The 13232-nt window shown below is 47.4% G+C and overlaps 1 protein-coding gene across 17 annotated transcripts in view; it reads left to right on the top strand.

The window, feature by feature from the left end:
• TNRC6C (trinucleotide repeat containing adaptor 6C) overlaps positions 1-13232 on the top strand; it is a 297118-nt gene that overhangs the window by 31773 nt on the left and 252113 nt on the right. For 16 of the 17 annotated variants that reach the window (XM_080560646.1, XM_080560645.1, XM_080560641.1 and 13 more), the window contains exon 3: positions 7576-7641. In XM_080560646.1, the coding sequence (XP_080416772.1) occupies positions 7579-7641 (63 nt within the window). In that variant the 5' untranslated portion in view covers positions 7576-7578. Of the gene's footprint in view, positions 1-5238; positions 5331-7575; positions 7642-13232 lie in introns of those variants that run through there. The other variant, XM_080560649.1, reaches the window with a different exon arrangement.

Genomic DNA, 13232 nt, shown 5'->3' with positions numbered 1-13232 from the left:
CCTGTGTAGATCCAATTTCCAATATCCTTGACATGGCAAATGGCTGGGAGCACAACAAGTGGGCAGGGACGTGGGCATTTCTGACCAAGCTGCCTCTATGTACCTGGACACGATGTACAGCATGGGGCATCGCCCCACTGAACCTGCCTCGAAGCCCGATTCAGTTGGTACAGAGGTGTCTGGCAGCAGAAAAAGTGCTGGGAGCTGCCATGAGCTACTTAACCTTCTGACTAATGCACGAAGTCACTTCTGTCACAGCTGTCTGAACAATACATTTGCCAATTAAGTTAATTCGATCAAATCCCTTGTATGCAGCAGAAAGGGCAGAGCAAATCCAGGTGAGGGAGGGAGGACAGAGCCAAACTTCTCCTCTATGTCACACACAGGCAGAACAAAGGGCGTGCGTGTGTGTATAAATATTTATGAATAATTGCACTGCGCAGCCACGCCATAATTGACGACTTGAAGTCCAGTTCCTGGGAGGTGTCCTCCCTACCTGCAGGACGACAGGGTGACTTGGGGAGCCCGCAGCTGCTGCACTCAGGGCTTCAGTGTTTTCACTGAGAACTAGTTAAAACGCTTAATTTCTAATCTGGTAAACTGATTTTCGTTCTCTGCCCCTCTGTGCACAGTGCTGGGTGTCACTGATGCAGGGTTTGTTCAAGCCCTCCAGAAGGCGTGCCTTGGCGTGAAGATGCTGTTCGGTTTCTTGACAAAAATGCAACTCCAGGTTTTCCCCACTTACATAAAGCTGTTGTGAGAGCAGGTTGCTGCCACAAAAGCGTGTGGTGTAATAAGATGACAAATGTAGTAATAAGATGACAAATGTAGCTTTCTTGATGAATGACAGGATCTCCTCCAACCTCGTCTAGGAAGCCACGTGCTTTGAACAAGGCCTGTGACGCTTTGTGTTATCATCCAAATAACTGCAGCACAACCAAAATGCCGGAAAATGGACAAATTTAGTGATTCTTGGTTGAAACGCAGAATGTGATGAACCAAACTCCTCTCCCTTGAGCGGTTCTACCCCACCGGGGTAGCCCAAGGGCTGCCTAGATGAGGGCATGATCCAGCCTGACAGCAGGGAAGGTCAGTCAGGGGCTGCCCAGTGGCTGATGCAGCAATGATTAAATTGTGCTTTGCTAGGTTTTGTTGTGTTGTGTTGCAATTTGGCTTGCTGCCCATCTGTCTTGCCATTTTAAATATACCCGTAGTCTTGTGGAGGTCATGGTCAAATCCAAGAGAAGCCAGATCATGTAAATTATCCTCCTCACCCCCCAGTCTCTCGAGATTGTAAGAGTGCTTGTAGCTGTAGCATCCCCTCTCTGACATGGGCACTTACATAGAGCCTGGACCTGGTAATAGCTCTCCCATCTGGGAAGGAGGTAGGAGAAAAATTCCCTTTGTCAGTTCTTTTTTTTTTTTTTTCCTTGAGCTTTTTTTCCTCCCTCTTTAATTCGCCCTGTTGGCAGGACAAAGAATGGCAACGGCGTCGACGTGCCGGTTTCCAGATTGACACCGAGTGAATGCGGCCACTCGTAATCACTGCCTGCAAGCATTTATCACTTCCCCAGATTACAACGTGGGGAGCAGGTGTCTGACCTGCGATGACAAAAACATGGAGTGGTGCTAGGGAGGAAGGAAATAGATAAGATGTCATTTTTCAGCACAATTTTTCTCTCTTTAATGTTCCCCTAGATTATGGGAAACAATCATGGGATGTGGAGCACTGATGTTTTATGGTGTCAGTAGGGTTTAAGGTTTTAGGTGCAAAAAAAAGTGATGTTGGATCTTGTATATTATGGAGTATTTATAGGACACACTAACTTTTTAAAATTTATTTACTTGAGGCAAGGAAGATAAATGGGATTCTGTATCCAAGTACTTGTATCCAGAGGAAATTAAAAGGAGCGTGTCTTGAACTTGGCCTCCACTTAGGGCAGAAAAATGACACAGAAATGACCCTTCGTGGATTAAAGAGCTGCTCACGCCTCAAAGGAGGTGGTAGAAATCAGTTGTAAAAAAAATAAAAATTTTCCTTTCACATATTACACATTTTCTGCTTCTCTGCAACTCTACATTTTTTCCTACTAAAAGTACCACAAAAAAAAAAATCCCCCAACTTTTCTGTGGTATCTTCTACCCTACCCTTAAACGCTCCTCTGTGACCTATGACTGCTGCTTCAAAGCTGACTTCAGTTTTTCATCACTGAACATATTTCAGGACGGATGCTGAAAGTGGTTTTAACTTTCCTGAGCTGCAGCTTCGGGTTTAAAACCTCATCTCTCATCTTAATAATAGTAATTTTACTCTGAGCTGCTTTCATGCTTTCCGTCTGAGTAGCTGGCAAATGTCCTGCGCGTTTAAGCATCACAGCGTCCTAGGATCAATGAGTGCAAACCCCCAAAACTCAGCTCCAGTTCTTAAACATTGCACAAATCAGAGCTACTTGCGTTTGAAAGCTCTTCAGAGATCAGTTGTTGCCGTGTACAGGTGGGGAAGGAGGAGCTGAGGGGGAACGGGATCTTACTGAGGATCCCGTGATGTGACCAGGTCAAGGAGCAACTCATCCCCGCGCCTTTGGGTTCTCTGCTCTGCCTCCTAGTTAGTGCTTCACCAATTAAAGCGGCAGCCAACCCCCTAGGTTCCTCTTTTAAATGTTCTGAGTGTTGAAAAAACCACGATTGCAGCTTGGAAGGGTTCCCTCCACAGCCTAGCACCCGAGCAGGGACATTTCTATGAAGGCTTTGAGAGCTGGCAGCATCTCCTGGACTGGTAGGCAAGAAACGTGGGTATCGCAGGCTCCTGGGCAGGAAGAGCTGGTTATCGAGCAGCCTGGCTGTTGGGATGCCTTGCAACAAGACGGGCTCGCTGGAGATGCTTTTGAGCATTAAGAGGCTTCTGCAGGGAGTGATTTCCTCCCGCTCCTTGTGATTTGGTTGATAGGTGCTCACTAATGATGCTAGATAAGATTTGGAACCGGGGGCTGCACGCTGTTCTCTCTCTTCTCCTTGTTAAATGGAAACAAACCAGATTTTCCTCCTCTGCAAATTTCCAAGCAGCGCACCCGTCGCACGTCCTGTCCCTTGCTCTGACAGCTGCAGGGTGCTAGGCCAGTGCCAGGATCCCCGGTGCAGAATGAGCCCTGTCCTTGCCAGCCCTGCCCCAGGCATCCTTTCTGTGCCACTGCCCGTGGGGAAGGCAGTTTGTAGCTGGGAGATGGAGGAGCAGTGTCTCTGAGCTGCCGGCACTGCGAGCTTTCCCTGAGCAACACGCAAGGGTGCAGAGAAGAACCCAGTGCACCTCTGTGAGCGAGGAGAGGAAGGGGAAAGAAACCCTGCTGTGCAGGGGCTGTCTGTGCACGCACCCAGGGGCTTTCTCTCTCGTGCAAGCAGAAGCGCCACGAGAGCATCAGCACAGCCCCTTGGTGGCAGCTGCTCCTTGTGCTGTGTTGCACTTTGGTGCCACGAGGTGATCTCTGTACGTTCAGATCAGCCTCCAGAGCAGACCTCCGTGTCCCTGAAGGTCAACCCATCAGAAGTGACAAGGGGAAAAGAAGAATTTAGGAGCACGCCTCCTTTCGTCCTTGTCGGGGTGTTCTCTGATGGAAATGCTACGGGAGGGTTTTCGTGTTGTTCTACCAAAACTAAATAAAAATGAAGATAAAATTTTGGGGATGGTGGTAATAACATTAAGGACTTTGCTTGTCTCTATCTATAATGGCCTTCTGGCTAGTAATCTGAACAGAAATAATAATTTGAAAGGGAAGATAATTAAATTAAACAGGCAACCAAACTGGAGGAATAAGACTTCTGATGAAGGAGGGTTGCTGGGGAAAAAGTAGAGGAGGTGGCGGAGAAAAGCAGCACATCTCTTTAAATTGTCAATCTCTCAGGGCAAGGTTGCTGCAGACATAATGAGTGTCCTAGTGAATTATCTCCCACTTTTATTGTCTGTTGCTACCACGGAAAGATGGGGAGGTGGGGAAACTAACTTTTTTTTTTTTTTGAATTTGGACAGACTTAAAGAAGTGGCATCAAATTTGAAGGGCACCCAATCAATCTGTTGTCCTAGCTGCATGAAATTGTATTTCCCTGCCACTTCATATCTTATTTGCAGCAGCTGGGCTGTAAGTCATTGGTGATAACATTCTTTATTATGCAGCCGTGTTTATGAACTGTGCCTGGAAAGAGATGATAGAAATATGCAGCAATATGCAAAGGGGGGGATGCTGGGGGGAGGGGGAATAAATGCTAGTTGCTAGGGCAACCGTGGGGCTATTTTGGGCATCAAATTTTACAGATGATGAAAAGCATTTTCATGTGATGGTTGGTCTCTCCGGGAAGAGAAGGGGAGAGAGGGCACACAATAAACCAAGAAGATAATATTCAAGAAGGCAGTCATTTAATTTTTTCATATATGAATACGTATATAGTTTTAGCTGTACGGAAAATGTATTAAGCGCAAAGTAGTTGATACCTCCTGGAGAAGGGGAAGGAGGGGTGTTTAACTAAATGGGAAATGGCCCGTTAGTAATTTGGGAGGTTTTCCTACACCGCTTGGCACAGTCTAAATGTGACCAGTGCTCTCCGAAAGCGTTGCATGAGCCATGCCGGTGTCTGCAGCTACCCCTGTTTGCCTCCGCTCTGTCTCACCACAGGCATCCGACTGCTTTTTCCCCAAAAGCCTTCTCCATCTACATCACAGCAGCAACTGAGCCAATTAATTCACAGCCCCTTCTGCCACAGGTTGAAAAAAAAACCAAAAAACCTCAAGTTGTTGAAGACTGCTCGTGACTCCTTCAAGGATTAGGTGATACCCTACTTGACACCCATTAAAATGTTAAGACTGATTAAAAAAAAAAAAGGAATTGCTCTCAGGTCACTGCCCTCAGGCAGAGATCACCAGCATATGGAGCATTTGGGGTGCTCCTGCCGTGCCACCACGCGGTGACGGAGGAAGGGGCTGGGACTCCCACACGCGCAGGCTGGGGCAGGAGCTGGGGAGCCTGCACCTTGCTGCCTGCAGCTTTGCGATGTTTTGAGCTGAAGGGGGTACGGAAGAGTCGTCAGGGCCGAGGGCGCTTGTACAAAAGGAGCACAGGTTTCCCCTTTTTTGCCCCGTCGGAGCAGGTCAGAAGGTGCAATCACCTGGATTAGCACTAGCTGGGACCCAGTAGGTCTGCCCCTGCTGATAGGTCCTCGGTGGAATGCAAAGGGCAGCCCCGATTTGGGGTGCCCAGCTGCACCTGCAGGCATTTTGCACCTGCAGGAGGGGCAGGAGGTGGGGGATGCTCCGGCGCTCGGTGTGAAGCAGGAGGGTGAGCACGGTAAGAGCTTGTCCGGGCCTCTCAGCCTCTGACTTCCCCGAGGGTAAAGCTTGCTTATTTTCTAGACTAGTTCTGTTGTGGCGATGCTCTTCTTAATTTGATTTTGCTGGAGCTGCCTAGGCTCTGAAGGAGAACAAGCTTATGAGTGTCGTTTGCAGCCCCTGGATGATCGCTGCTGCTCGAGCCTTTCTTAAAATCCTCGGGACTCTGAATATATCGGCACGTTGAGCTGGTTAAAGTAACCAGTGCCTGGTTTTGGCATGAAATCTATTTCAAATACAATATAATGTGACTCTCTTATTGCTCTGAAGTTGTGTTTTTAATTAAGTAGTTATCGGTGCCGGTGAGATTCTTCTCGAATAATTAAATCAAGGTAGTTTAGTGAGTAATTGTAAAGCGAATTGCTAAGACCATAAGGTTGCTGTTGAGACAGCCTGTTTTCTTTCACAAAATTAATCTAAGTGATGTGTGTTGCTAAGAAAGTAGTAGAACACTTTGCTGGATAATGGCCATTTGTCTTGGTGCGCTTTGATTTTCCAGCTGCATCTTTCCAACTCCACCTTCCCGTCCTTCAGTCGTCTTTTCCAGAGACAAGCCTTTGTGCTCAGCACGTTCTCCATCCCTTAACCTGTTGTCCTTGGTAGCTCAGCACAGAAGGCTGAAAATGGAGCCTGCAGTAGCTTAGTTATTAACTAACATCAGCAGGGCCCCGTGTGAGGGGTTTTTGTGTGTGTGGGACCGGGATTTTGAGTCTGGATTTCCCAGCTTCTGGCCAAGCCGGGGCTGAGCCAGCCCTGTCTGTGTCTTACACCGCAGCATCTAATCCAGAGTTGTTGTTGTTTGCGTGCCAAGCTGGTAGTTAAGTAGCTCAGTTGGCATGTAGTAATTCTCTTGCTGCTACGGATTCCAAATAAAAGCAGGCAGCAGATTATCTGCTGTCCTATTACATTTCCTTTGCCAGGAGAGCAAAGGGAAATCCTCCCCACAAACCCCGGGTGCGCGTGGGTGCCTCCTGCTGTGGTGTGTGCAGCCTGCCTGCAGCGTCCGTGTCCATCCACGTGCGCAACAGAGGAGAAGAGCAGGTTTTTACGTAGTTAGCGCCAGGCTCGTTATTTTTGAGAGCCTGCCTCGTGTTCTCTTAGGAGCCTTCCTTGCTGTGCCTGAGGAACGCGTCCAACAAACATGACAAGTTTTAAGGAAGTTAGGCTGGCTCCAGACCACGCTTGGGGATGTTTTCAAAGGCAAAATGAAGAATTAAGTGAGGAAAGCCTGACCACCCTCCTGGAAATGCCCTCAGGCGTCAGCAACCACACGATAACTTACAGCTGATGTTTTGCTAGGGCGTTTATTCCCTAACCGCAAAGTCCACCAGGGCTGATGGGGACGCTGATATCTTGCGGATTTACTTCAATGAAGTGGGATTTTTCTAAAGTGCCTCAATAATTTAGGAGCGCAGCCTTAGTGAAACGCGTTCGGGTACCTTTGGAAATCCCATTCATGACTCTCCGTTATGCTTTATGAGCCTGCAGCCCTCAGCGGGGACGTTATTTCATGCTCTAGGTAACAGTGTAAAACTCTGTGGTTTTTAGCACTGGCCTGGCTCTCTACCAGGAGAACAATTGACAGGGATGATGCTGTTAGGGCGGCCTCAATTCCCTGCACCTTTTCTGGAGCCTTGCTGCTGTCACCTTTGGCTTTTCCTCCAAGCTTTGAGGGTTTTCTAGCAGAGGCGCCTGGCAGGGCTCTCAGACGGGGCGGCTTTCTGCTGTGCTCGCATCTGGCTGAGGCGGGGAGGTGGGGGTGAGGCCGGGGGAGCCCTGGAGGAGTCGAGGCTGCAGAACTGCAGAGCGTTCTCAGTCATCGTCAGCCTGCCAAGTTTTGATGAAGTGTTAGAATTTGACAGTTTTTCTTAAATTTAAAAAAAAAGCAAACAACAACAACAAAATGTTCCTCTTTTTGCCACAGAAGGTGGTAGATATCTCAGTGTTTTAGGTGTTTGTGGTTTTGTTTTAAGATTTTTTTTCATGTACTAGGCTTGATGTTTGGGTTTCCAGTAGCTTTGGAAGACTTTTGGGGACTTTAATTTCATTTCTGGTCCCTCCTGCACTTGAGCCAGCAGAAGCACTGAGCACAAAGCTGAAGCCATCTTTCTGTGTGCTGTGCAGTGCAACCCCTGTTGGTACAAACATGGGTGTAAAACATGAGAATAACACAAATTCAGTTTTTTTATGTTTTTATTTTTCAGGACATGGAAGCTTCTGACGGTGAATTTAAATCCAAAGACAGTCGAGATCTCGGTGACAGACAGAAGGTCAGTGTCTCAGTGGTTTTTTTCTTAATCAAAAAAGTATATCGTGCTTCTTCATGCTGACTGTGTTGATGTCTTGCAAGTTGCAGAAGAAAGATATGTGCTCTGCTTTGCAAAAATTAGTCTTTGCCATTGCTGGACTGGGGCGATATTTCTGACATGAGTCCTAAACACAGAACCCAGGCCCAGATTTACTCGGAACTCAGGTTCAGGATTGCCGCAAGCTCTCTGTGTAACTGTTTGGTGCGAGATAAAAAGATAGATATGTGCACATTGGTTTGTGTGAGGCTCAGGGTGTAAATCTTGCCTATGGTCCTGAAGTTCTGCGCTCGTCCAGATCTCTCCTGGTCGTGTAGATGTCCCTGCTCCCTTTTTATAAGGGAACAAAGAAGAGGTGTTTCATGAAACTCTGTGTGGTCTGTGGATTCCTTCTGGAGTAGGCCAAGTATTTAAAAACAAACAAAACCCTCTTGCAAATATTTGTTTAAATGTTCCGCTTTTACTGTTTATATTCCATTTGCATGTGGGATGTGGAAAGATGCATTTTAATCCAAACAGTGTAAATGAGAATAAGAAAGAAATTGCATTTTCATGTGCCGGTTTCTATCAGACCACTTCCACATTTGGTTCTGTTTACGTACGTATGTATTGTTGATACATTTATATATGTGTGTGTATATATATACAAAATGTACGCATATGCCATTTAGAAACATGTTTTGCAGTAACCTAAAAGGTGGTCCCAAATCTGCCAGCTCTCTGGCCTGGCTCTTGGTTCCTGCCCTGGGCAGGAACTGTGTGGTTACCCCTTAGCAGATGCTTTTAGTGGTTGGTGCCAGAACCTTCAGGAGTCCCTTGAAGTTTAGGAATACTTCTTAGACTTGATGATAGATGAAGTAGAAAAATCAAACAAAGGCTATCCCTAGGCAACAGCATAGCCAGAGCAGCTGGTATTCCCTACAGCAACAAGGTGTTTAAAAAGAAAAGGCAGCAAACGTCAGAAATCATTACTGAAATAAGGACTGCCCCAGAGGTGGCTTTTATTTATTTATTTGTTTTAAAAAGTGCTTAGATAATGCTCACTGCCCTCTGGTTGTATGAGCTCTGTACAGCTGGCAGCTCAAGCCAGGTATAGAACCATGAAGTCATGAAGGTTGGGAATGCCTTCCAGGATCATCTGGTCCAACCACCCCCCTACCATCACCCGCTAAACCATGTCCCCAAGCACCATGTCCAGCCTTTCCTTGAACACCCGCAGGGATGGTGACTCCACCACCTCCCTGGGCAACCCATTCCAATGCCTGACCGCTCTTTTTGAGAAGAAATGGCTCCTCATTTCCAACCTAAACCTCCCCTGGTGTAACTTGAGGCCATTCCCTCTGGTCCTACAACAGTAGGTGACCCCTCTGCCATTCCTTGCTCTTGCTATCTGGGATCGAGTCAAAACCCTCTGGTCTGTTAGTGCTGCAAGCCACAAATGATGAGTTCAAGACTGCTGGTGAAGGTTTTGTCTATGGGAAGAGCTGAGGTGTGTTGGTGCTGATAAAGAACTTTTATTAATGGGCTTGGATAGCGAAATTGTTCAGCTGTGTCCTGTGCTGATAAGGTCCTATAGGAAATTTGGGGAGTTGATGGGAAAAGCACCACAATGCTACCATTTGCAGCGAATACCCAGATCTGCAGCTTTTTTGGGGGATGTGACCCTCTGCTCTCTGTGAATCCACGTTCCCTGGAGCTGCAGCCCCCCAGTGACCCCAGGAAGACGGGAGCGATGCTGCGGTGATGCTCACAGCGCAGCCTCGCCTGCCGCCGGGCTCCATCCCGCCTGCCTGAGCAGCCTTTCCCCTCCAGACAATTCAGAATTCCCTCTCCGAGTCTGACTCCCCTCTTCAGATGTGCTGTACAATGTCTCTCCACTGGATACCCACTGAATGCCTAATTTTTAACCACTCTGTCTGTCAGATCCACAAAAGCTGTTAGTGGAGGTGTTTGCATAAAAGAGCTCCACTATAGGTATCTGAGAGCAGCTGGCGATGCTCTAGACAGTATCCAGCAGTGCTGATCGAGGCAGGATGCTTTAGTCTCCCTGGCTTAATGGTTGTGTGCATTTTCTTAATGTACCCTCCCCCTCAATTGCCTCCTAAATTAGCATTCAGGATGTGTCCAGCCTTGAAAAGAAAAAGAAGTTTGGAGCCTCTTCATTTCAGATGAGGCGAGGTTAGGTATTATTGGAAATAAAGCACGGATCTGACATAGATTGGGGCAGAGGGTGCTGGGCTGGGCTCAGCACCGCGGGGCCAGCCTGGGCTCAGCCTCGCCTCTGGGCAGAAGTGATGCCGTGGTGATTTTTCTGGTCTGAGCCCCTGATGGGGGTCCCCAGGGTGGTGTAAGCAGCTGGGTGCTGCTGGCGGGGAGGCAGCAAGGGGCCTGGATCAAAGCACCAGGAGGTGCAAAGCCCCAGGTAACCCACGTCCCTCTGCGAGGGGCAGGGTGCGTGCTGCTCGGGCTCCGCTGGGCATCTTCGGCAGTTTCCTGGCTGTGTGAGTGTTTAAGATGCTGAATGATTTCTTCATCAAGCCTCTCTGCATAATTAATGACCGTGCTATGAAAGTGCAGCACTTGTAGCATTTGATTGGTTTTGTAGTTCTATTTTCTTAACGTCCTTTTTCTTCCTTTTGTCCTCCACCTCTCCTGCCCTTCGTCGATGCTGTGCTTTTAAATATGAAATCGGTTTGGCTTTAGGTTAAGGAGAATGTGTAATAAACGAGTAAAAGTCACTTAGGGGAGGGTGCACTGGGCAATGAAGCCCTGATGTGCAGCTGGCACCCTTGCCTCCTCTCACCCCTTGCTCTACTGTGCTTCCTTGGGCTGCTGGCCAGTAGCACTTGTGGCTTGTCTTTAACACAGAAGTTCTTGAAGAGCTTGTGCTTGAAGTTGGAGGTATTTAGGGCTGTTTGTGCCCTCAGGAGCAGCGTTTCCCTGGGAACGTGAGCGTGTGCGCTCAGTGCCCCGCGTTGCCTTGCTGTGGTGGCAACCTCTGGGGTAACTGGGGAATTCAAGACGAGACGTGGTAATGGCGATAGTGAAAAATGCTAAAGGATGCTTTGCCTTACTGAGAACGGATGCACGAGGAAGCAGGTACTGTTCTGCTGCTGCGGCTTACAGAAAACCAACCACATCACTAGACGTTAGTGCGTGCAGGGCTCGTGGTGCGCTCGGAGGTGCAAATAACTGATTCCAAAGTTGATATAATCAAAGAATGAGAGAAGATTGGATGTTAGAGGTTAAGTTGTTGTAAATTAAAGCAGCTCTGCTGAACTCATTGCAGTTGTCCTGGGTGTTTGCAAATGTAACTGAGAGGACTCGGCTCTGTCTTTCCAGCTGATGCTTGGCTGGAAAATGTCTTTTTTCCAGTAGGTAAGTAAAAGTGAGTAGGGCAATTTTGTCTTTGAATCACAGAATAGTTCGTGCTCAAGTCTTTCTGCGTGTACTGTAAGCCAGACGGACCTGTTGTCCTCTTACAAGCTGCAAATTACACAGGCAAATGTAATTACCCATTCCCTTTGTTATTAGTGTGCAGCTAGGAAGCTTCAAGCTATCGGCCCTTTCTTGGTATTTCAAAGCTTACTTGCAAGATGCATCCTTGATATTGAACACAATGAGATGTCCTTTTTTTTTTAAATTCAATTAAACATTTGCCTACTGTGACTCTTTATTCACTGCAAATTGTCTCTGTAAATAATCTTCATCAAAAGTCAGAACCAATCCCCATTAGTTGTTTAGATTAATTAATGAGTCCCCCTGGAGCCACCCAAATGAATTCAATTTAAACGTCAACAACTTGGCTATGGAGTTTCCCAGGTTGGCATTAAGACAATATTAAACCTGCAATAAGTCACATTTAAAATGTTAATTCAAAGAAGCTCTCCATTTAGAGCATTTAATTAAATCCTTAAATAAACTGCATGGGCTCAATACCAGATGGTTCTGCATTTTCATTGCAGCAGAGAGCCTTGAAGTCATTGAGGGAAGTAATATTGGAGGCATGGTGAAGATAACCAGGATATATAGTGTAATAAAATCTAATCTTGTTTCCAGCAGGGAGATTCAGTGTATGTACACAACCTAGGCTAAAATTGTAAGTTAATTACATTAACCCCAGTGTACTCTGGTATCTGAGCAGCCAGAGATGAAATTAGTCTTTTTCCTATCATAAGATTCTTTTCAACTTCACTATATTAATTTTTAGCCAAATACTTACTCATAAGGAAAATTGAAGTTAATGTAACCAAAGACAAAGTAATGCAGTCTTAATATTCTGAAGGGATTACGGAGGGCCGTGAAAATACACTTTGCAAATGTCACTCACTTTGAATGGATTTGTGGTGGGAAGGTGGGGGAAAAGACTTACGGCTGTGATCCACACCATGCTGGGGCTTAATGAAAGTCGTGATTTAAGAAACTGGGGCCTGAGGAAAATAAGTAAATAAAAGATCAAGACCTTTGTCTGGGGCCCCGGTTCCTTGATGAGGCTTGGTGAGTTGTCCGCTCTATCAGGTGGCAGGGGCATAGGATCTGTGAAATGGGGCTGTTCTGGAGTGAAGTATCCCAACCATGGTGTTGTTGCAGGAAATGTCCCTTTTACATTACGAGCTTAATGCTGTCTGTTTGCCTGGTAAAAGTTCTTGCAGTAAGTTAAGACTACGATCCTTTACCTTTTCAGCTAAAAACTTGGAATGCCATTGGGAAGATGGGGCTTTTTCCCTCGGTCGTGTTTGTTTAAAACTTAAAATTATGATCAGAGTCTTTGGGTACAAGATGCTGCTGGTTCAAAAGACGTTTTTCAGTTCCTGTATCGCCTCCGTCTGTCCCCTAAATACCTGTTGCTTTCCATGTGCCTTGGGTGCCTCCTCTCTGGCACCTGTGAGCTCCTCCAGCAGCCTCCTCTCACTGCGAGACCAACACCTGGAGTCTTAAATCGAGAGCTGAAAATCACAAGAAAATACAGGTTGTGTTTTACAGCTCGTGGGGAGGGAACAGACATTAATAATGTGGCTCGGTGAGAGGAACAACTTTTTTCTCTTAATATTCCAGAAACATTAATTCAGTTCCCCAAAATACGGGTTTCTTTCTGTTGGGTGATGAAGTACAGCAGGGACAGGAGTTACGGGTGGAGGTGCAGGTTTGCGCTGCTCGGATTTTGCTGCCGTGTCCGCAGGGGGACTTGAGCCCCGTCTGTGGGCACGAGCTTTGCACGTCTGACCGCACGAGGCCATCGAGCTGGTGGCAGCCGCTCTGCCTCTGCTCGTGCTGCTCGCCCGGCGCTGGGGTCAGTAGGACCCCGAAGGGCTATGTTTCCTTGGAGGGGCTTTGGGATTCTTCTTGTGGCTGCCCTTACTCTCCTCGCCCCATCCCGCAGCGCTCGGGGGGGCTCTGCCCCATGCCCCCGGTCCCTTCCTGTTGTTGCAGCACCGCCAGGATGCGGTCGCTTCTGCACGGCGGCTGCTTCCCGGGGGCCTCGTGCTGAGCGATTTGTGGTGTGCTGGGGGAGGGAAGACCCAGGTCTTGTTACTTCGGTAACTGCAAGCTCCTGA

The sequence above is a fragment of the Anser brachyrhynchus genome, assembly GCF_964034855.1.
Source record: "Anser brachyrhynchus genome assembly, chromosome: 18".
NCBI lineage: Eukaryota > Metazoa > Chordata > Aves > Anseriformes > Anatidae > Anser > Anser brachyrhynchus.
This window is presented reverse-complemented; position numbering and strand designations above follow the sequence as displayed.